This window comes from Lynx canadensis, chromosome X (genome assembly GCF_007474595.2).
Source record: "Lynx canadensis isolate LIC74 chromosome X, mLynCan4.pri.v2, whole genome shotgun sequence".
Taxonomy (NCBI): domain Eukaryota; kingdom Metazoa; phylum Chordata; class Mammalia; order Carnivora; family Felidae; genus Lynx; species Lynx canadensis.
Window position 1 is genome coordinate 109236067 of NC_044321.2, and position 24774 is coordinate 109260840.

At 42.5% G+C, this 24774-nt stretch overlaps 1 protein-coding gene across 8 annotated transcripts in view; it reads left to right on the forward strand.

Annotated features, from left to right (window-relative positions):
• The window catches only part of LOC115506955 (integrator complex subunit 6-like), a 56684-nt gene extending 54773 nt beyond the window's left edge, over positions 1-1911 (forward strand). For 7 of the 8 annotated variants that reach the window (XM_030304923.1, XM_030304922.1, XM_030304925.1 and 4 more), the window contains 2 exons: positions 920-1013; positions 1615-1911. In XM_030304923.1, the coding sequence (XP_030160783.1) occupies positions 920-1013; positions 1615-1723 (203 nt within the window). In that variant the 3' untranslated portion in view covers positions 1724-1911. The remainder of the gene's footprint in view (positions 1-919; positions 1014-1614) is intronic. The other variant, XM_030304926.1, reaches the window with a different exon arrangement.
• The last annotated feature ends 22863 nt before the right edge of the window (positions 1912-24774 follow it).

Here is a 24774-nt window from a genome sequence, read left to right on the forward strand (position 1 = left end):
GAGCACGAGCAGGGGAGGGGCAGAGAGAGAGAGAGAGGGAGACAGAGAATCTGAATGAAGCAGGCTCCACACTATCAGCGCAAAGCCTGACGTGCGTGGGGCTCAAACTCATGAACCCATGAGATCATGGCCTGAGCCAAAGCACCCTGGGTTTTCACATAATTTAAAGTGATTCCTCTTGCTTTAACTAAAAGGACCCAATACACCCTTTTCTCTTTTTGCACCTTACTGATTGTAATAGTTTCCTTTTGCTGCTGTAACAAGTTGCCACAAACCACGTGGCTCAAAACTGTACTCCCCTTACAGTCATGGAAGTCGGAATTCTGAAATTATTTTCACTGGGCTAACAGAAAGGTGTTCCTTCTGGAGACTCGAGGGGGAATCTGTCTCCTTGCCCTTTCCAGCTCCTACAGGCTGTCTGTGCTCCTTAGCTCTTGGCTCCTTCCTTCAGCTTCGAGCCAGTAACGTCAGGGCCTTCTCTCCTGTCTAGCCGCGCTCCCGTCCTTACATCTTTTCTCTCTGGCTCCAATTCTACTCCCCACCTCCTATTATTTGGATATTTGTGATTACACTGATGCATAAGCCTGGATAATCTCCCCATCTCAAGATCCACAGCTCAATTCTATCTGCAAAGTCAAGTCCCTTTTGCCGTATACGGCAACATGTTCACAGGTTCCAGGAGGTAAGATGTGGACAACGTTGGGGGCCATTATTCAGTCTGCCACATTTGTTCAGTGTTTACAAGAGTTTCCTTAGTAGCTGATGCGCGGATGTTTGGGTTCGAGTGTTTAAAATACAAATGATAACTTTCCACCTGTGAGGATTGATTACCGAGGATGTGTAAGGATTGAATTTTATTTCCTATTCGTATTTTTTAAGAATACTGAGGTTTTGGGTTTTTTTTTTTAAATATCTTCAGAGTATGAAAGGATTTTCATTCTGCTTGAAGAAGTGCAAGGGTCTCTTGCAGTCAAGAAACAATTTGTTGAGTTTACCATCAAGGAAGCTGCAAGGTGGGTGTAAAGTGGAGACCTTCGTCTCCGCTTGTCGTTAAGCGGTAGGGCCCAATGCAGAATGGGGGGCGGGGGGTGGAATGAGCTGTCCCTCGGTTTTCTCAAACCCTGGCTCTCTCTCGTAGTTAAGGCTGTCTCCAGAGGCATTGAGATTGGTATTATCGGAGTCCAACTCATTCATCCACGTCTGTGGAATCTTCTAAGCTCACCACAGCCTGAGGTGGGCTCAGGCCCTCAAGCTGGCACTGTCAGTATTTGCTAAGCCGCATCTTTTTTTGTTTGTTTTTGGTAAATTTTTTTTGAATGTCTATTGAGACAGAGAGAGACAGAGCATGAGCGGGGGAGGGGTAGAGAAAGAGGGAGACACAGAATCCGAAGCAGGCTCCAGGCTGTCAGCACAGAGCCGACGCGGGGCTCAAGCTCACGAGCCGCGAGATCATGACCTGAGCCGAAGTCCAGATGCTCTACCGACTGAGCCACGCAGGCGCCCCTGCTAAGCCGCATGTAGACCACCAGTTCCACCTTGTGCCCCGCACAGTGCCTTGCACATTGGAAAGGCTTCGAGTATCTTCTGGTTAATAAAATTTCTCTTTATTTCTAGGTTTAAAAGACGAGTCTTAATCCAGTACCTTGAGAAGGTACTAGACAAGATAGACTCCCACCACCACCTCAACAACGTTAATCACATCAACAGAAGATCATCATGTTAATGCAAAGACCAAGGAGAAAAAAGGGCAAGTTTTCTATGCTGTACGATGGAAGATGATATTGTCAAAGCTTCCTAGAATGTTTTAGGCAAGGGAATTGCCTTCCCGAAGCTAAGAAAAAGCCATGGAGCTTTTTTTTTTTTTTATGATTCTCTGGAAGTAAAAGCTGGCTAAGGGTTTTTCTGAAAGTATTAATTTGTTGTTTTGTTGTTTTTTTTTTCCCAGTTGAGGAAGGTGATATTATTAATTCAGCAGGTCAACTTCAGTAAGCACTGTCACCCCTTCTAATCTTTATTTGTTTTTGAGAGAGAGAGAGAGAGAGAGACAGAATGTGAGCAAGGGAGGGGCAGAGAGAGACGGAGACACAGAATCCGAAGCAGGCTCCAGGCTCCGAGCTGTCAGCACAGAGCCTGACGCGGGGCTCGAACTCACGAACCGCGAGATCATGACCTGAGCCGAAGTCGGACGCTCAACCAACTGAGCCACCCAGGCGCCCCACTGTCACCCCTTCTAGATGTGACAAGGGTTTCCTCATATGAACTTTGCTGTTCTGGGCATTTCCAGAGTGACTAAGAGCCACCGGTAACGTGGAGCACTGCTTGGTGGTCATCTTGTGTGTGCCGAACAGAGTTTTCAACAATTCCTAGTTGTGCCTTTTAAACCATGCAATATTCAGGACAGTTTGAAACAAAGAGTAAGAAAGCTGCTATTCGGGTAACTTATTTCTCTGTGGGAGGGGGCAGGGTGAGTCACAAATGATCTACCTCCAACTCTCTTCTATTTTGTCTAGAGACATTACAAAGTGCACCTGAGGCTACCCCAACCCTGACATTTGTTCTTGCGTGTGATGACCGAAAGTCTTCAGGCAGACTTGTACGTTCTGTGCTTTGGGAGCACTAAAAGAAAACAAAATAATGTATATATTTCCTTTAAGGTTTATACAAAGGTTTATATGGAGCAGTATTGTTTTGTCTGGATTAATTTGCAGAAATTTAAGTGTACAAAGAGATTTTGAGTTTGCATATATAAAATAAATCATTTTATTGGTTTTCACAAGTTTGTTAATTCTGGAGACATTTCTAGTTTTATCTTTCCTGTGACTTGTTACTCCTTTCAGAAAACAGAGTGCACATTATAAAGTGAAGATGTTAACAGAAGGATTGAAACTTCAAAACATCACTCACAGAACCCAGCGATGTTGGGGGAAATGGCAGAGCAGGGTATTCTGGGGGTCAGTCCCTCTCCAGAAACACTGAAAACACTGAAAAAGACACCTGTCAGAATGAAGGACTCTGGAAGATAGCAAAGGTTTATAGCAACCAAGCGAACACTGAATCAGGAGAAAAGCCAGTGAAACATGATAAGAGAGTTTTGTGGCATTTGAACGTATTCTTGCCCCCCCCCCCAGTCTTGAGGATGACAGCTTACGTTCTATGTGTGGGTTCTCGCTTCTGGAGGGAGGAGAGTGGACCTCAGTCCCAAGAAATTATGTTTGTCTGTTTGAACCTGTCTGGAGCTCCCTGAAGGATTGACGCAAGGGGGGCAATTGCTTCTGGTTCACCCAACTCCTGGAAGGAAAAACTGGGGAATGAGTTACCTTGGAGAATGAGGGCTTTGAAATGCTCCTGTGTGTGTACCTGGATATCTAGAAAACCATGTGCATGCCCGGGGCAGGGCTCAGAGTCGAAAAGACCTGAGAAGACCATAAGATTTCACCTCTGGTGAAGCGTTAGGCTCAGCACCATAGTGGATAAACTAGTCAGAGGATCAGTAAGGAAAGAGCGCACTTGAGCAATGCTATACATCAATTAGGTCTAACAGACGCCTGTAGAGCGCCCACCCAACAACAGCAGGGTACATATTCTCAAGTGCTCACAAAGTACTCTCTAGGGTTGTCCGTATACTAAGCCATAAAACAAGTCTCAATGAATTTTAAAAGATGGAAATCATACAAAGTAGCTCCTTTGCCATAATGGAATCAAACTAGAAATCAATAACAGAAGTTGGATACTCATCTCATACCAGACACAAAAATCAACGAACAATAAATCAATAGGAGCTAAATCCCTAAAACTCTTAGAAGGAAACTTTGGAGTTAACCTTCATGACCTTGCATTTGACAATGGTTTCTTGAATATGGCACCAAAAGCACAAGCAACAAAAGAAAAGTATAGATAATTTGTCTTCATCAAAATTAAAAGCTTTTAGGGGCGCCTGGACGGCTCGGTTGGTTGAGTGTCCGACTCTTGATTTTGGCTCAGGTCATGATCTCACGCTTTGTGAGGCTGTCAGCGCAGGGCCTGCTTGGGATTCTCTCTCTCCCCCTCTCTCTCTGCACCTCCCCCTCTTTTAGTGTCTTTGTCTCTCTCAAAATAAATAAACATTAAAGGAAATTAAAAGCTTTTGTACCTCAAAGGACTATCAAGAGAGTGAAAAGATGATCCATAAGATGGGAGTATTTTATATTTGTAACACATACATCTAAAATTTTTTTTTCAACGTTTATTTATTTTTGGGACAGAGAGAGACAGAGCATGAACGGGGGAGGGGCAGAGAGAGAGGGAGACACAGAATCGGAAACAGGCTCCAGGCTCCGAGCCATCAGCCCAGAGCCCGACGCGGGGCTCGAACTCACGGAACGTGAGATCGTGACCTGGCTGAAGTCGGACGCTTAACTGACTGCGCCACCCAGGCGCCCCCTGTAACACATACATCTAATAAGAGTCCAGTATCCATAATATAAAAAGCATTCTTTCCACTCAACAACAAAGATACAATCTAAGGAAAAATAGGCCAAAAAACTTTTGAAAAAACCCATCTCCAAAGAACACACACAAAGGAGCACGTGAAGTGTAAATGGCCAACGCGCCCATGAAAAGATGGTCAACAGGTAATCAGGGACATGCAAATCCAAACCACAATAAGAGAACACTTCACATCTACCAAGACGGTCATCGTCAAAAAGGAAATAAGTGTGTTGAAGATATAGAGTAACTGGAGCCCTCATACATCACTGGGAATAAAGTACTGACACGTGCCACAGCATGGATGAACATCGAAAGCGTTGTGGAAGAAAGAATGTGAAAGAAGCCAGGCAAAACAGGGCATATATGTGTGATTCCACTTATGCAGAATATCAAGAACTGGCATACGCATAGAGACACAAAATAGATAACTGGTTTTGAGAGCGTGGGGAAAGGAAGAAATGGGCAATGACTGGCAGCGTAGTTTCCTTTTGCGAGAGTAAAACAGTTCTAGAACCAGAGAGTTCCTTAAGGGTTGCACAACTTTATGCCATTGAGTGGGAAATTTTAAAGTGGTGCATTTTACGTGTCATTTGCAACAACACCAACAGCAACAACAAAATGCTCTGGAGCAGTCCAGGTGCCATCTGGTGCCACGTGATGCCATATGGAGCAGAATGGTTGCCATCTCAGCCCTGCTCAAATTCCTGACATGCAAAATTATGAAGTGTCATGTCTTTTTTTTTTAATTCCAGCGTAATTAACACACAGTGTTACATTAATTTCAGATGTACAATATTGTGATTCAACAATTCTATACATTACTCAGTGCTCATCATGGTAAGTGTACTCTTAATCCCCTTTACCTATTTTATACATCCCCCTCTGACCTTACCTCTGGCAACCACCAGGTTGTTATCTACATTTAAGAGTCTGTTTTCTCTCTCTCTCTCTCTCTGCCCCTTCCTTGCTCTCTCTCTCTCTCTCTTAATCTCTCAAAGTAAATAAATAAACCAAAAAAAGAGTGGCTATTTGTTTGTATTTTTGCCTTGGTTCATTTGTTTTATTTCTTAAATTACACATATGAGTGAAATTATATGATATTTGTCTTTTTCTGACTGGCTTATTTCCCTTAGCATAATACTCTCTAGCTCCATCCATGTTGTTACAAATGGCAAGACTTCATTCTTTTTTATGGCTGAAAAATATTCCATTACACACACGCATGCACACGCCCCCCACATATCCATCTTCTTTATCCCTTCATCTACCGATGGACATTTGGGTTGCTTCCATATCTTGGCTATTGTAAATAATGCTGCAGTAAACATAGGAGTATATATCTTTTTAAATTAGTGTTTTTGTTTTCTTTGAGTAATAGTATAGAATAGTAATAGAATCACTGGATCATATGATAATTTTATTTTAAATTTTTTGAGAAGTGTAATAACTTTAAAAAAAAAATCATTGACTTCTGGTTTCTGGTCCCGCATGGCTTGGAAGTTGCTACTCCCTCCCAACAAGTACAAGGCTGAACAGACTGAAAAATCAACAACTCTTCTTGGATCTATAAGTGAGGGGAGGACACAGGGCAAACCGCTACCCCCAAGATTAGCGAGACATACGTCAATAACAGCGAGGCATGGCTTGCTGGAGCAGAGATTAATGATAGAAAACCACCATGAGAATGGGGTAGAAAAACCTGAACTATGATTGACAAATTTCTGGATGCTTAGTGTGCACAAGTCTGAGAGTTAAAAACTCCAGTCTTTGATCGTCAAGATGTCAGTTCTTCCCAACTTGATCTACAGATTCAGTGCAATCCCAATCAAAATCCCAGCAAGTTATGCTCTGGATATTGATAAACTGATTCTAAGATTTATATGGAGAAGCAAAAGATCCAGAAGAGGCCACGCAATAAGAAACAAAGGCAAAAGTTGGAGGGCTAACACTACCTAATTTCAAGACTCACTATAAAGGTGCGATAATCAAGACAGGGTGGTATTGGTGCAAGAATAGACCAATCAGTGGGACATAATAGAGAACTTGGAAATAGACCCACATAAAATAGTCAAATGATCTTTATCTTTTCAAATTTTTGTTTAAATTATGGTTAGTTAACATACAGTGCCATAGAGGTATCAGGAGTAGAATTCAGTGATTCCTCACTTAGAACATCCAGTGCTCATCACAGCAGGTGCCCTCCTTAATACCTGCCACCCATCTAGCCCATCCTCCACCCATCTCCCTCCATCAACCGTCAGTTTGTTCTCTATCTTTAAGAGTTTCTCATGGTTTGTTAGCCTTTTTCTTTTTTTTCCCCCCTTCCATATGTTCATCCATTTTGTTTCTTAAATTCCACATATGAGTGAAATCATATGGTATTTGTCTTTCTCTGACTGACTTATTTCACTTAGCAGAATACTCTCTAGCTCCATCCATGTCATTGCAAACAGCAAGATTTCATTCTTTTTGATGGCCGAGTAATATTCCACTGCACATATATACCACATCTGCTTTATCCATTCATCCGTCGATGGACATTTGGGCTGTCTCTTTGGTTTGGTTATGGGTAATAATGCTGCTATAAACATCAGGGTGCATGTGCCCCTTCGAATCTGTACTTTTGTATCCTTTGGGTAAGTACCTAATAGTGCAATTGCTGGACCTTAGTGGAGTTCTATTTTTAACTTTTTGAGGAACCTCCATACTATTTTCCAAAGTGGCTGCACCAGTTTGCATTCCCACCAACAGTGCAAGAGGGTTCTCCTTTTTCCATATCCTCACCAACACTCGTTGTTTCTTGTGTTATTAATTGTAGCCATTCTGACAGTTGTGAGGTGGTATCATATTGTGGTTTTGATTTTCATTTCCCTGATGATGAATGATGTTGAGCATCTTTTCATGTGTCTGTTAGCCATCTGGATATCTTCTTTGGAAAATGTCTATTCATGTCTTCTACCCATTCCTTAACTGCATATTTTGGGGGTGGGTATTGAGTTTGATAGGTTCCTTATAGATTTTGGATACTAACCCTTTATTAGGTATGTCATTTGCAAATATCTTCTCCCATTCCGTAGACTGCCTTTTAGTTTTGTTGATTGTTTCCTTCGCTGTGCAGAAGCTTTTTATGTTAATGAAGTCCCAATAGTTCATTTTTGCTTTTCCCTTGCCTCTGGCGACATGTCTAGGAAGAAGTTGCTCCCGCTGAGGTCAAAGAGGTTGCTGCCTGTATTCTCCTCTAGGGTTTTGATGGTTTCCTGTCTCACAGTTAGGTCTTTAATCCATTTTGAATTTATTTTTGTGTATGGTATAAGAAAGTGGTCCAGTTTCATTCTTCTGCATGTTCCTGTCCAGTTTTCCCAGCACCATTTGTTGAAGAGACTGTCTTTTTGCCATTGGATACTCTATCCCGCTTTGTCGAAGATTAGTTGACCATATAGTTGTGAGTCCATTTCTGGGTTATCTGTTCTGTTCCATTGATCTATGTGTCCAAGTTGGGGGCATAAATATTTACAATTGTTAGATCTTCTTGATGGGTAGATCCCTTAATTATGATATAATGCCCTTCTTTATCCCTTGTTATATAGTCTTTGTTTTAAAATCTAGTTTTTTCTGGTATAAGTATGGCTATGCTGTCTATCTTTTGAAAGACATTATTCAGTAGCATGATAGGTGGTTCTCCATCCCCTCACTTTCAATCTGCAGGTGTTTTTAGGTCAAAATGAGTCTCTTGTAGGCAGCATATAGATGGGTATTGTTTTTTTTTAATCCATTCTGATACCCTATGTCTTTTGATTGGAGCATTTAGTTCATCTACATTCAGAATGGTTATTGAAAGATATGAGTTTAATGGCATCTGGTATTTCTGGTGATGTTCTCTCTTCCTTTCTAGTCTTTGTTGCTTTTTGTCTCCCCCCCCCCCCAAAGAGTCCCCTTTAATATTTCTCGCAGGACTGGGGTAGTGGTCACAAATTCCTTTAGTTTTTGTTTGTCTGGGAAACTCTTTATCTCTCCTTCCATTCTGAATGATGGCCTTGCTGGATAAAGGATTCTTGGTGCATATTTTTCCCATTCAGCACGTTGAATATATCCTGCCATTCCCTTCCAGCTGGCCAAGTTTCTGTGGACAAATCTGCTGCAAACCTGATCTGTCTTCCCTTGGAGGTTAAGAGCTTTTTTTTCCTTGCTGCTCTCAGGATTCTTTCCTTGTCTGTGTATTTTGTGAGGTTGACTATGATATGTCTAGGTGATGGCTGGCTTTTTTTGAATTTAATGGAGTTCTCTGTGCTTCTTGAATTTCAATGTCTGTGTGCTTCCCCAGTTGGAACTTTTCAGCTATAATTTGCTCAAATAAACTTCCTTCCCCTCTTTCTCCCTCTTCATCTTCCGGGACTCCTATGATATAAATATTATTATGTTTTAAGAAGTCGCTGAGTTCCCTACATATACCTTTGTGATCCAATACCTTTCTTTCCCTCTTATTTTTGGCTTCATTATTTCCCATAATTTTGTCGTATACATCACTGATTCATTCCTCTGCCTCTTTCATCCTCATTATGGCAACCCATTCGGGTTTGCATCTTGGTTATAGCTTTTTAATTTTGGCCTGACTAGATTTTACCTCTTTTGTCTCTGCAATAAGGGATTGTCTGGGGTCTTCTATACTTTTTCCAAGCAGCTGGTATCCTTATAATTGTTGTTTTAAATTCTAGTCCAGAAATCTGACTGATTACTGTGTTCATTCAATCTCTGGCCATTACTTCTACTTCCTGTTCTTTCTCTTGGGGTGAATTCCTCCAGCTTGTCATTTTGTCCAGGAAAAAAGGGGGGGGGGATATCCTAGGTGTGTTTTGGTCTGCTTGCTAAAAGAAGCTAGATCTAAAAATTAAAAGTAAAAGCACATATAAGAAAACAATGTTTTAATCAAAAATAAGATAAATTGCAAAATAAAAGCAAAAAGGAAGCCAGATCCTCTTTTCCCCTAGAGCTGAAGCTTTGCAGCACTCTGTGATCAGTAGGCTTGGTGCATGTGAGGGGTCTGTGGTGATCTTCTGGAGGATGCACCCGTTGTCCTGATTCTCACGCCTACTTGCCCTTATGGAGATGCCCCCGCAGAGTGCAGGAGGGCTGGGCTTGGTGTAAGAGGCTCCAGTCTCCACTCGGTGGTGCTGCTTAGCTCACTGGGGTCAGTCAGGGCTGATGGCCAGGGGGCAAATTGGCCTCACCCTGCTCTGTGATCCCCAGAGCAGAAAGCTCGCACCTGCCACACTCTTCAGGAAGTCCTCAAAGAGGAGCAGTCACCCCTCCTGTGTCCCCAGCTTCCATCAGATCCCTGCCTTCACCCCCTACTGGTGTCCAAGCTGTTTTATCTCAGCACACAGCTGGGTTTCTAAACCCCCAATTTTAGGGACTTGCGCAGCAGGTCCCCGCGGGGATCCTCTGGGGGAGGATCTCCCCGCGCTTTCGCCATTTGCGGGCTGGTCCCAGGCAAGTGGTCCCACAACCACGCAGTGGCTCAGAGTTTATGGTAAAGTGGAGCGGAAAGCTGGCACCAAGTCTCAATGCCCTCAGCCGGCATCCCTGCTCCTATGCCTGGGAACAGTGTGGCACCTGGCACCACCTGTTCTGTCCCTGGAGAAGCCTTGCTGCCACTCCCAAATGCACTTCAAGCAGAGGACCTGTTTCTCCCCTAGTGACCCAAGGGATCCTCAGACCATGCTGTCTGCTCATGGGACTCTTCCCCCCTTCCCCTCGGAAACACCACTACGCCAGGCACGACCCTGGCTGTGGAGGACTTCTAACGCTTCAGATTTTGCGTCCTGCTGCATATAATACCTTCTGGTAGTCTCTGTAAGCAGGGCTCCCTGCCGTCCACAACACCCACGGCACCTGCAGTTCTTATCTCCCCCAAATCAACTCTCCGCAACTCCTACCTTCCATGATCCTACCTGTGGACTTGCGGTTTTGTTCTGTCAGTCCTCAGCTTGATTTCTTGGGCGTTAGGAATGATTTGATATTTATCTAGCTGTGCTCAAGGGATGAGGCAAGCTTGGGGTCCCCCTACTCCTCCGCCATCTTAACTCCCCCTCCTAGTCAAGTGATCTTTGACAAAGGAGCAAAAGCAATACAATGGAGCAAAGGTGTCTCTTCAACAAATGGTGCTGGAACAACTAGACATCCACGTGCAAACACACACACACACACACACCACAAATTTAGACACAGACCTTACATCCTTGACAGAAATTAACACAAAATGGAGCATAGACTTAAATGTAAAATACAAAAGTAGTAAACTACTGGAAGATCATGCAGGAGAAAACCTAGAGGACTCTGGGTATGATGATGACTTTTTAGATACAACGCCAAAAGCACAACTAATAAAAGAAAAATTGAGAAGCTGGACATCATTAAAATTAAGAGCCTCTGCCCTGTGAAAGACAATGGGAAGTCAAGCCACAGATTGGGAGAAAATATTTGCAAAAGACATATGTGATAAAGGGCTAGTCTTCAAAATGTTCAGAGAACTCTTCAAACCCTACAATAAGAAAACAAACAAGCCAACAAAAAAAATGGGCCAGAGATAACAGACATCTCACCAAAGATGATATACAGATAGGAAATAAGTATATGAAAAGATGATCCGCAGTATATGTCATTGGGGAATTGCAAAATAAGGCAGCAATGAGATACCACTACACTCATATAGACTGGCCAAAATCCAGAACACTGACACCACCAAATGCTTACAAGGATGTGGGGCCACAGGAACTCTCATTCATTGCTGGTGGGAACACAAAATGGTACGGCCACTTTGGAAGACAGTTTGGCAGTTTCCTACAAAACTAAACACACTTTAGCCATCCCACCTTGCAGTCACTCTCATTGGTATTTATCCAAAGGAGTTTAAAGCTTACGGCCACACAAAAACCTGCACATGAGTGTTTATTGCAGCTTTACTCTTAATTGCCAAAACTTGGAAGCAACCATTGTCCTTCAGTAGGTGAATGGATAAATAAGCTGGTACCTCCAGACAACAGGATGTCACTCAGTGCTAAAAAGAAATGAACTATCAAGCCATGGAAAGACATAGAGAAACCTTAAATGCATATTAATAAGTGACAGGAGCCAATATGAAAAGGCCATTTACTGCCTGATTCCAACTATCTGTCATTCCAGAAAAGGCAAAACTATGGAGACAACAAAAGGCCAGCGGTTGCTGGAAGTTGGAGAGATTGAGGAGAAATGAATGGGCCAAGCACAGAAGCTATTTTTAAGGTAGTGAAAATACTTTTCATGATACTATAATGGTGGATACATGCCATTATACATTTACCCAAATCTGTAGAATGTGCCACACCAAGATTGAACCCTAATGTAAACTACAGACTTTGGGTGATTATGATGCATCAAAGTAAGTTCATCAGTTGTAACACATGTATCCCTCTGGGAGGGATGCTGATGGTGAGAGGCTATGCATCTGTGGGGCAGGGGATACTTGAGAACTCTCTGTATCTGCTCAGTTTTGCTGTGAGCCTAGAACTTCTCTAAAAATACAAAGTTTAAAAAATGTACTTACTAAAATGGACTGAATATTTGTGTGACCCCCAAATTCAAATTGAAATCGTAGCCCCCAATGTGATTGTATTAGGAAGTGGGGCCTTTGGAAGGTGACGAAGTCATGGTGGTGGGGCCCTCATGAATGGGATTAGTGCCCTTATAAAAGAGACCTCGGAGACCTCTCTTGTGCTCTTTCTGCCGTATGAAGACACAACGAGAAGTGAGCCGTCTGCAGCCTGGAGTAGGGCCCTCATGAGAATCCAGTCATGCGGGCACCCAGATCTCAGACTTCCACCCTCCAGAACTGCGAGAAAGAAGTTTCTGTTGTTTTTAAGCCACTGTGTCTATGGTATTCTGTTGCAGCAGCCTGAACTAAGACACTTCCAATCAATAATGGTATTTTTTTTCATGTGTCTGTTGGCCAACTGGATGTCTTCTTTGGAGAACCGACGCATGAAAAAATGCTCCACATCACTCATCATCAGGGAAATACAAATCAAAACCACAATGAGATACCACCTTACGCCTGTCAGAATGGCTAATATTAACAACTCAGGCAACAACAGATGTTGGCAAGGATGTGAAGAGAGAGGATCTCTTTTGCACTGTTGGTGGGAGTGCAAGCTGGTGCAGCCACTCTGGAAAACAATATGGAGGTTCCTCAAAAAACTAAAAATAGAACTACCCTCCGACCCAGCAATTGCACTACTACGCATTTATCCACGGGATACAGGGGTGCTGTTTCGAAGGGACACCCACACACCCATGTTTATAGTAGCACTATCAACTGTAGCCAAAGTATGGAAAGAGCCCAGATGTTCATCAATGGATGAATGGATAAAGAAGATGTGGTATATATATATATATATATATATATATATATACAATGGAGTATTACTGGGCAATCAAAAAGAATGAAATCTTGCCATTTGTAACTATGTGGATGGAACTGGAGGGTATTATGCTAAGTGAAATTAGTCAGAGAAAGACACAAATCATATGACTTCACTCCTATGAGGACTTGAAGAGACAAAACAGATGAACACAAGGGAAGGGAAACAAAAATAATATACAAACAGGGAGGGGGACAAAACAGAAGAGACTCATAAATATGGAGAACAAACAGAGGGTTACTGGAGGGGTTGTGGGAGGGGGGATGGGCTAACTGGGTAAGGGGCATTAAGGAATCTACTCCTGAAATCATTGTTGCACGATACGCTAATTTGGATGTAAATTAAAAAATTAAAATTTAAAAAACAGAAAGAGGCAAAGACACCAGCAAAAAAAATACAATAATAATGGTATTTTTTTTAATGTTTGTTTTTGAGAAAGAGAGACAGAGAGACAGAGAGTGAACAGGGGAGGGGCAGAGAGAGAGGGAGACACAGAACCTAAGCAGGCTCCAGGCTCTGAGCTGTCAGGAGAGAGCCCTACACAGGGCTCGAACTCACAAACCGTGAGATCATGACCTGAGCCAAGTCAGACGCTTACCCGACTGAGCCACCCAGGCGCCCCAAGTGACCAACTCTTTAAACCACACTTAATCTTTAAATAAAGGCAGCAACAAAACCATATTCCTGGGCCAACAAGACTCCCTGCTTATAACTGATATCATGTTAACGCTTTTCCTAAAGAGGATACAATGTTCAACTTTTGCCTTTAGATCTTTGTCATTCTTTTGCTACCTAAACCACCCCTGCCTTTAATATCCTGCATCTTATTTATTGAGAATAAAGTTAGCTCTCATTACCACATTTCATGTTAGCAGCTAAGGGGATGAGAGGGGATAAAACCCCAAAATATTTGGTTAATATGTATGTAAACTTATTCATATTAAAATAAAGAAGTAACACTCAGAATCATTACAGTCCTTGATTCTGCAAATGGTTGTGTGGTTACTTTTCTAATTACCCATTCCACACTCCCTTAGCCCTTGGCAAGCATCTTTCCCGGAGAGGTCCTGTTTGTACTGGGGTGACCTAAACCTTCATTCCCGAGGTTCATGGCCATTAGCAGTCCTAAGTGAATTAGCTTGGTGTAGTTTGCATTGACCGTAGTGAGTGGACATGGGAGTATTAGGAGATGCCCTGCAGGATCTCTGGCATTACAGACATACACCTGCTTACTCCCCTTACAACGAAGGGTCCCTCAGTCAATCAAAGCCCAACCTTGATTGGTTAAAGATCCAAAAACTCATGTATAAAGGGGAGGCCTCTTGAAGAAAGACCCTTCTACAATAAAAAGTTTCTACTGTTAATCTTTCTCCCATTCATACCCAAAGGGGACTGCAACCCTTTACCAGTGTGACTGTGCACTGGGGACAAGAAATTATCAGATTTATCCAAGATCACAGGACCCCAGCTCCAAAGTGGCACTACTTTTCTGGACACATTAAATGTCATCCTGGTCCTTTTGAACAACATTTGGCCTACCACTGGGACTTAGCAGGAACGAATGCTTGACCAAGGGACACCGAGTTCCCAGGCCACCTGAGCTGCCCGTCCTAACCTGGGTGACCCACCAGTCACAGCAGTGGGTGTGCAGAGAAGCACCCCTTTTCCAATGCAAGTGGCTGTACAAGATCAACTCAAGCAGGTCCTGAAGCCACAAGGGCTTTGCACGAGGAAGTGGGCCCAAAACCCATGGCTCTGACTCCTGCTACCTTAACTTCTTTCTCTTGGAAAGAAGAGAAGAATTTGAAGATGTTCCCCGTGACCTTTGCCCTCTGGTGTTCTCCCATCGTCATACTGGTGTCCTCCCATCTGACCTTTAGAGTGGGATTCATGGGAGTGCCAGAGCTCCCCTCCTGAGCCTTTTCTGCAGTTTCCTCCAGCTGGTAGCATTGCAGGCAGCCGAGGAAGTTAGCAAGCTCGAGAAGAATCTGATGTGTCATTGCTCACTTGGAGATGGACAGAGCCCCTGAAAAGGGCCTGACAGTGGCCTCTAGAGGTGACCCTGAGCCCTAGCTAACAGCCCGTGAGAAATGCAGGACCGGTCTCACGGGACAAAGGACTTGACTTCGGCCAACAATCCCAGTGAATTTGGAAGCTCATTCCATCCCGGATCTTCCAGATGAGAACCCAGCGCAGCTAAAATATTGACTTCGGCCTTTCAAGCCCCAAAGGAGAGAACCAAGTCAAAACTATCCAGACTTCAAGCTACAGAACTGTGGGAGAAGAAATAACAAACACTGTTTCAATCCACCAAGTTTGGTATACCTTTTGAAGTCACTAAACTGGGGGCAAATTGTGACACAAAATAAAAAAAACTAATACCCTCTCCGAAAGGGGATTCACATATGCCCATGTGGATTTCACGAAAATCAGTTGGCTAGAGAAGCAATGCATGAGGCCTGGATTGGGGAGTTCTTCCTAACAGGCAGGACTGCCGATTCTAGTTTCTTCGAAAACAAGAAGAGAAAGAGTGTAATTTACAACCGGATACACTGGATTTAGACTTTGTTCAAAATGTAACATACACGAAGAGGCGCGGGGGTTAGTGGAATGAGATCCTGGGAAAATCCACTCCAGCATGAAAGCAATAGGAACACAGGCATCGTATCTAAATGAACTGGCTCACAACTGTGCAAAGTAACCCAAGGCTTGCCAGGCCAGAAGAGCGTTTACTCCCGAAACCTGGCTACATCCCAGTAGGAACAGCGAGCCTTGGGCTGTGGTAACAGCACTATTCCCACCGCCCCCTCCCCAGCTCTGCGGTGGTCTTGAAACCCATGACCTCACATCCAGGGTAGCTCTGAACGCCAGCAAGCTGTCCGCCACTGGAGGGGACAGAAGTGATTGCAGCTCCCCAGCAATCTCTATTCCTAGACAATTGTCACTGTTTGACGTGCCTGGTGACTCCTTGAAAAGCACCACTCCAGGGGCTTGTCCCATAATTGAACAGTCTGACAGCTTGCTTTTTGTGTACAGCCCTGTTCTCCATCTTAAGGTGCCAGGCAGGACCCCTGTAGGGAGTGTTCAATAGAAGGGACAACAGTGGGCATCTTCATTTCTGATCTTACAAGGACTACTTCTAATTCTTCACCTAGGAATAGTGTCTGCTGTAGATTTCTGTAGATTTGTATACCCTTCTAAACAAATGCTTTACAATTTTTTTCATGAATAGTCATTGCTTTTTATTCCATGTGGTGTTTTTTTGCATTCTCTTGGATGACTGTGTGACATGCCTCTTCCGATGTGTTAATAAAGTGCCTGGTTATATTGTCTATAAGCTCCAAATTCACTCTTGTCCTGCTCTATGGAAATGTTCTGCGTCGTTGAAATGTTTTCTTGCAGCAGTTGTTACAGAAGCTTGTCTATAGAGGGCGCCAGAGACAATGAAAGGGACACTTTGCATCCTGGAGCTGGATGGCCGGCAGAGCCGGCTCCTGGGGGCCCTGGGTGTCCCCAGCACCAGGCTCTGCATCGTGCAGCTTCTCCGGGGCGGGGTGCTGCAGGGCAGTGTGCCCGCAACACTCTGGGAGTCTGCAGTTTCGCTTACACCTCCATGGGGCCATAATAATATATCAGAGCCTTCTGGTGAGAAGGGCTTTGCCTTGTATTCTCTATCTTAGCCTAGACAGGATACTTCCTGGGTGCTCCTCAGCTCTGAGCAGGAGAGTCTTCCTTGTGGGATCAAACTCAATTCTTGGGAGGTTCCTCTCTGAGTGCTTTAACTTGGCCAAAGAATAAGGCGGGCGGAGGGGCAGTTCCTTGAATGATCTATTTTCACAATGGCAGGGGGAAGTTGGAGGGGAATAGACGATCTTGGGTGCTATAACAAATGACCATAGACTGGGTGGCTTAAGAAACAACAGAAATTAATTTCTTACAGTTCTGAAGGCTGGAAGTTCAAGATCAGGGTGCCAACAGGGGCAGGTTCTGGTGCGGGCTTTCTTCTGGCTTGCAGACAGCTGATTTCTTGCATCCTCACATAGCAGAGAGAATGTTCTTACACCGGTACTGATCCCACTCCCGTAAAGGAGGAGACCTCATAATGTAATTATCATGAAAGTGGAGCCCTTATAATGTAGTTACCTCTCAAAGATCCCACCTGCAAATACCATTGGGTATTGGGATGAGGATTTCAATATATGAATTTATGGGAGCGAGACACAAACATTCAGTCCATTGCAGATAGATGCTCTATTTCAGTTTTGGGGACAGTAGCTGCTCCTTATATTTGCTCTTTCTATATTTAGAGTTCTCCTTACTTTTTTTTTAAGTTTATTGTTATTTATTTTGAGAGAGAGAGAGAGAGAGAGAGAAAGGGAGGGGCAGAGAGAGAGAGACAGAATCCCAAGCAGGCTCTGGGCAGTCAGCACAGATCCCAACGTGGGACTCGAACATTTAACTGATTGAGCCACCCAGGTGTTCCTAGAGTTCTCCTTCTTACTAGCCAGTCTCTTGTTACTTTACTCCCCCTCTCCCCCCATTATAGTTCATAATTCTTTATATTAATCATTCACTGTTCAAATTACTCTGTGGTTTCTCTCTACTGATGTGATGCATTCTGAAACAGAGCTGGTGTTGTGGGTAGGATGGTCCTTGAGGTAGACCCTTAAGATAAGACTTTGGAGTTTATTTGATTGTGCCTTTGGGCTTGGGGGCAGTGCTCTGCTTCCTGCCAGTGGTAAATGGGATAAATGTAATCCATGGCATGCCGTAACTTCACAATTTGTCACACTGTCACAATGGATGATTGTGATAAAGTGCCAACTGGAGAACTGGGGAACCAGTGTATCAGTCTGGTTCCAAAAATGCATTAGAGTTCTGGTTATGTCAAATTCTTACAAACATATGGTCATTGTCTGTCTTACATTTTAGCCATTCTGGTGGGTGTTTAATGGCATTGCTTTGTGGCCTCAATTTATGTGCCTCTGATGATTAATGAGCTATACTTATTAATATATTTAGTGGCCATTTGGGGAATGTTCTTATGAAGTATTTTTCAGGCCTTTTGTCCATATTTTTTGGGGGTTGTCTTTTTCTTATCAGTTTGTAGGAGTTCTAAAATCAACTCCTTTGTCAGATGTATATATTATGAAGACCTTCTATGAGTCTCTGGTTTACTTTTTCACTCTCTTAATAGTGTCTTTTAATGAAAAAGAAGTTCTTAATTAGGTCCAATTAATCAATCTTAGATTTATTTTGTGTATCATGTTTAAAAATCTATGTCTATCCCAAAGTCATGGAGTCCCAAGCTTTCTTCTAGATTTCTGATGCATCTGAAATAAATTTTCATGTATGGAATGATCTAAAGATCAAGGTTCATTTTTACCATATGGTCATCTAGTGGACTCACTAAAAAGATTATCATTTCCACACAGATATGCAGTTATATTTTTCTGTGAATTTGTCTATTTCACCTAAGTTTTCAAATTTAATATAAAGCTCACAGTATTTACCATCTCTTCTTTTTTTAAATGTTTGTTTACTTTTGAGAGACAGAGCATGAGCAGGGGAGGGGCAGAGAGAAAGGGAGATGTAGAATCTGAAGCAGGCTCTAGGCTCTGAGCTGTCAGCACAGAGCCTGATGCAAGGCTTGAACCCACGAACCATGAGATCATGACTTAAGCCAAAATCAAGAGTCAGATACTTAACCGACTGAGCCACCCAGGGGCCCCTACCATCCCCTCTTAAAAATACGTGCTGGATCCATCGTTATGTTTCCTTTCTCACTGCTAATATTATTTATTGGTGGATTATCTTTCTCTTGGTCAATCTCATTAAAGCTTTATCTGTGTTTTTGCTGTTTTCAAAGGACAAACTTTTGATTTTGTTGACTTTATTGCAGTTTCTATTTCATGAATTTCTGCTTTATCTTCACTAGCCCCTTCTTTCTGTTTTCTTTGGGTTTATTCTACTTTTCTTCCAACTTCTAACATTGGATACAGATAACCGGTTGTCAGGCTTTTTTTTCTTTTTTAACAAAAGAGCATAAGGAAGGCTATTCCTTTGAGGTCCACTTTCACTGCATCCAAAAAGTTTTGTTATGTAATATTTTCCTTAATCATTTCTATGTGTTTAGAAAAGTGTTTTAAAATCTCAAAATACATTCTTTTGCCGTTCTTGACTTCTAATTTAATTTCATTTTGTTGAGAGAGTATGGGGTGCATGAAACTATGTATTTGAACATCATTGAGACCATGGCCCATTTTTATATATATATGCTTGAGAAGAATTTACACTATTACTGTTGTATATAGGTTTCCATAAATGGCCACAGATCAAACTTGTTACTTGCATTGTTAACATTTATGCATTTACTTATCTTTTGTCTATTTGAACTCACAATAATGTAGAGAATTGTGTTAAAAAATCTTCCACAATAAAGGTGAATTTTTCAACTTCCTTCAGTAGTTCTGATTGTTCTTGCTTTATGTATCTTTGAGGCTATTTTATTAGGTTTATGTGAGTGGACAGTCGTCAAACATTTCTGGTGAAATAAAATGTAGTTCTTTTATAGTGTCTTTTGCACTGTGATAATGCAGTGTTTGTTTGCAATTGTTTATTTATTTTTGAGAGAGAGAAAGAGTGAGCAGGGAAGGGGCAGAGAGAGAGGGAGACACAGAATCCAAAGCGGACTCCAGGCTCTGAGCTGTCAGCACAGAGCCCGACAAGGGGGTTGGGCCCACAAACTGTGAGATCATGACCTGAGCCGAAGTCCTATGTTCAGCCCACTGAGCCACCCAGGCGCTCCTGTAATAATGCATTGTTAAAGTCTCTTTTATCTGATATTAATATAATTACCTCAGCTTTATTTTGCTTAATATTTGCCTGGTATAAAAAATATTTGCCTGGTAAAAAATGTTATTTTTTTAATAATCACTCTGTGTTCTCATATTTTAAATGTTTCTCTTTTAAAAAACATATAACTAGAATTTAAAAAAAAATCCTTACTAGAGAAGGTGATCAACATGGCGGGGAAGTAGGGGGACCGAAGTGCCCTTGTCCCTCAAACACAGCAGTGTTGAGGCCAGAGGACTTGGAATTCCAAGAGTCTGGGCTGAAGAGTGACAGAGACGTCTCCAGGGGCCCACGGGGACAACTTGGTGGGCCACAGGTGTGTGATTGCGAACTGGGAGAGAGAAATGGGTGGCGTAGGCACGCAGGGGAGGGATCCCCTTCTGCAGACAGACAGAGGGAAGAGAAAGAGAGGCTGTGGGGGTGTAGGATTGTATTTGCACAAGAGAAAGACCAGGGACCGGGGACTGGAAAAAAACGGAGAAAGACCCAATCTCTAACTGCAGGGCTCGTTCCCGACTGGGGCCGGCTGCCCAGTTGGCGCCCCTGGGGAGGAGGGAGGCAGCCCCGGAACTGGTAACTAGTTCAGAGGCGCAGTCGGCAGTCGGCGAAAGCAGTCCCCTCCCTCGAGTGCTGGGGGAAGCAGGTATATAACCACTCAAAGGACAAAGACTGACTGCGCCCGCCAGCCAGAGGCCATTTATTGGCTGGGCAGAGCGGCACTTTCCTGGTACCAGGGAGCACAGAGTGGGACCCTTTAAGACATCGGGGTTTAGGTCCCAGCCGAGCACCTGGGAGGCGCGGGGGACTGTGGAGTGAAAAAAAAAATGGCCGCTCACGCCCACACAGCAAGCACTGTGAGGACACCCTGAACAGGGTGGTTTGGGACACCCAGTCCAGGGAGGAGAGAATGGAGTGTCGCCAGTTTTCTCCCAATCACCAGCAAGGTGGGGGGCTTCAGGGAACGGGCCAGGGGCCAGGGTGGAGGCGGCCCGCTTACACCAAACCACGCCCTTCCATGCCTGGTAACTACGTGTCTACCCAAGCAAGATCATTGCTGACCTGGGGCGCCTGGGTGGCTCAGTTGGTTGAGCATCTGACCTCAGCTCAGGGCAAGATTTCATGGCTCCTGGGTTCGAGCCCCCTGTCGGGCTCTGTGCTGACAGCTCAAAGCCTGGAACCAGCTTTGGATTCTGTGTCTCCCTGCTCTTGCTCTCTTTCTCTCCCTCTCAAAAATAAATAAACATGAACTTTTTTTAAATTTAAGATTGATGCTGACCAACCAGACAACCCCTCCTCCAGACCAGTGCTGCCACTGGTTCCAAGGCACCCAGCAGTTTTGCATTTTCTGATTTAATCTGGGGGCAATTCTTATTACATTTATATATATATATATATATATATATATATATATATTTTTTTTTTTTTTCTCCCTTTTCTTCCTCTTATTTCTCTCCTTCTCTAGTCTGGTTATTCTGGTTATTAGTTTGTTTAAGCAGACATACTTAATCTATTCTCTTTACATCTGTTCTGCATCTTCTTCTTTATTTTCCTCTTTCTCTCTGGATTAAGCCATATAGTTTCTCTACCTGGTCAGTTTTCTTTTCTTTTATTTTTCCTTGTCCCTGTCATTTGTCTCTTTGTATGGGATAAGGCTTATTCCACCACCACCACCCCCATTTAAAATTTTTTTCCCAGGGTTACTTCAACTAACAAATCAAACCACACGTGGTGGAGGGTCCAAACCACCACTATGAGTAGGAAGATAAAGCAACCAGAGTCACAACAGCAGAGAGCATGTAACACACTCCCAAAACACTCCCTGAAGGGCCAGGGCCTGGACAGTGTATGATTCCTCTTTAATATAGTAGTGCTTGCAAGTGCAGGACACTTAACAAGCTTTTAAAACACATAAGGGACAGAAAACTAGCCAAAATGATGAAACAAAAGAATTCTCCTCAAAATAAATTCCAGGAAGAAATGACAGCTAAAGAATTTCTCAAAACAGATATAAACAACATATCTGATCAAGAATTTAGAATAATAGTCAGAAGATGAATCACTCCACTTGAAAAATGCATAGAAGAAAGAAAATCTATTGCTGCAGAGATCAAGGAACTAAATAATAGTCATGATGAATTAAGAAATGCTATAAATGAGGTGCAAAATAAACTAGATGCAGGGACAGCGAGGCTGGAAGAGGCAGAGGGGAGAATAAGTGAAATAGAAGATAAAATTATGGAAAATGATGAAGCTGAGAAAAAGAGAGAGAGAAAAAATACTAGACCACGAGGGGACAATTAGAGAACTAAGTTACTCAATGAAATGTAATAATATCCATATCATAGGAGTTCCAGAAGAAGAGAGAGAGAGAAAGGGGAAGAAGTGTACTTGCACAAATTACAGCTGAGAACTTCCCCAATCTGGGGAAGCAAGCAGGCATCCAAATCCAGGAGGCACAGAGAACTTCCTTCAGACGTAACGGGAATAGGTCTTCTCAGTGATATATTATAGTGAAACTGGCAAAATTCAAAGATAAAGAGAGAATTCCGAAAGCAGCTAGGGACAAACGGGCCTTAACCTACAAGGGTAGACACATAAGGGTAGTAGCAGACCTAGCCACTGAAACTTGGCAGGCCAGAAGGGAGTGGCAGGAAATATTCAATGTGCTGAATAGGAAAAAGAGGCAACCAAGAATCCTTTATCCAGCAAGGCTGTCATTAAGAATAGGAGAGATGAAGGCTTTCCCAGACAAACAAAAGCTGAAGGAGTTCATGACCACTAAACCAGCCTGTAGGAGATCTTAAGGGAGACTCTGTGAGTGGAATGCTGCAAAGACTACAAAGAACCAGAGACATCACTACAAGCATGAAACCTACAGATAACACAATGACTCTAAATCCATATCTTTCAATAATAATGCTTAATGCAAATGGACTAAATGCTCCAGTCAAAAGACATAGGGTATTGGAATGGATGAAAAACAAGATCCATCTATACGCTATCTAAAAAAGACCTGTTTGGGGCGCCTGGGTGGCACAGTCGGTTAAGCGTCCGACTTCAGCCAGGTCATGATCTCGCGGTCCGTGAGTTTGAGCCCCGCGTCAGGCTCTGGGCTGATGGCTCAGAGCCTGGAGCCTGTTTCCGATTCTGTGTCTCCCTCTCTCTCTGCCCCTCCCCCGTTCATGCTCTGTCTCTCGCTGTCCCAAAAATAAATAAACGTTGAAAAAAAAATAAATAAAAAAAAAAATAATAAATAAATAAAAAAGACCTGTTTTAGACCTGAGGACACCTTCAGATTGACAGTGAGAGGCTGGAGAACTATCGTGCTACTGGAAGTCAAAAGAAAGCTGGAGTTGCCATACTTATATCAGACAAACTAGATTTTAAACTAAAGACTGGAACAAGAGATGAAGAAGGGCATTACATCATAATTATGGGGTCTATCCATCAAGAAGAGCTAACAATTATAAACGTTTATGCCCCCAATTTAGAACACCCAAATATATAAATAAATTATTCACAAACATAAGCAATCTTATTGATAAGAATACTGTAATTGCAGGGGACTTTAATACTCCACTTAACAGCAATGGACAGATCATCTAGGCAGAAAACCAATAAAGAAACAATGACCCTGAATGATACACTGGACCAGATGGATTTGACAGATATATTCATAACTTTTCATCCAAAAGCAGCAGAATACACATTCTTCTCAAGTGCACATGGAACATTCTCTCCAAGATAGATCACAAAACAGGGTCACAAAACAGCCCTCTATAAATATAAAAGAATTGAGATCATACCATGCATATTTTCAGATCACAATGCTATGAAACTTCAAAGAAACCACAAGAAAAAGTTTGGAAAACCTCAAAATGATGGAGGCTAAAGAATATCCTGCTAAAGAATGAATGGGTCAACCATGCAATTAAAGAAGAAATAAAAAATACATATGGAAGCAAATGAAAATGAAAACACGACAGTCCAAACACTTTGGGATGCAGCAAAGGCGGTACTAAGAGGAAAATACATTGCAATCCAGGTCTATCTCAAGAAACAAGAAAAATCCCAAATACAAAAATCTAATAGCACACCTAAAGGAACTAGAAGTAGAACAGCAAAGAAACCCCAAGGCCAGCAGAAGAAGAGAAATAATTACAGCAGAAATAAACAATATAGGATCCAAAATAAAAACAGTAGAACAGATCAATGAAACTAAGAGCTGGTTTTTTGAAAAAAATAAACAAAATTGATAAACCCCTAGCCAGATTTCTCAAAAAGAAAAGAGAGAGGACCCAAACAGATAAAATCATGAGTGAAAATAGATTTATTACAACCAATTTCTCAGAAATACAAGCAATTATCAGGGAATACTCTGAAAAATTATATGCCAACAAACTGGACAACCTGGAAGAAATGGACAAATCCTAGACACCAACACACTACCAAAACTCAAACGCGAAGAAGTAGAAAATTGAACAGAACCATACCTAGTGAAGAAATTGAATCAGTTATAAAAATCTCCTACCAAATAAGAGTCCTGAGCCAGATGGCTTCCAGGGGAATTCTACCAGACATTTAAAGCAGAGTTAATACCTATCCTCAAGCTGTTCCAAAAAATAGAAACTGAAGGAAAGCTTCCAGACTCATTCTATGAAGCCAGCATTACCTTGATTCTTGAACCAGACAGAGACCCCACAAAAAGGAGAATTACAGGCCAATATCCCTGATGAACATGGATGCAAAAGTTCTCAACAAGTTACTAGCAAATTGAATTCAACAGCATATTAAAAGAATTATTCACCATGATCAAGTGGGATTAATTCATGGGCTGTAGGGCTGGTTCAATATTCACAAATCAATCTATGTGATACATCACATTAATAGAAGAAAGGATAAGAACCATATGATCCTGTCAATAGATGCAGAAAAAGCATTTGACAAAATACAGCATCATTTCTTAATAAAAACCCTCAAGAAAGACTCCACCAAAAGG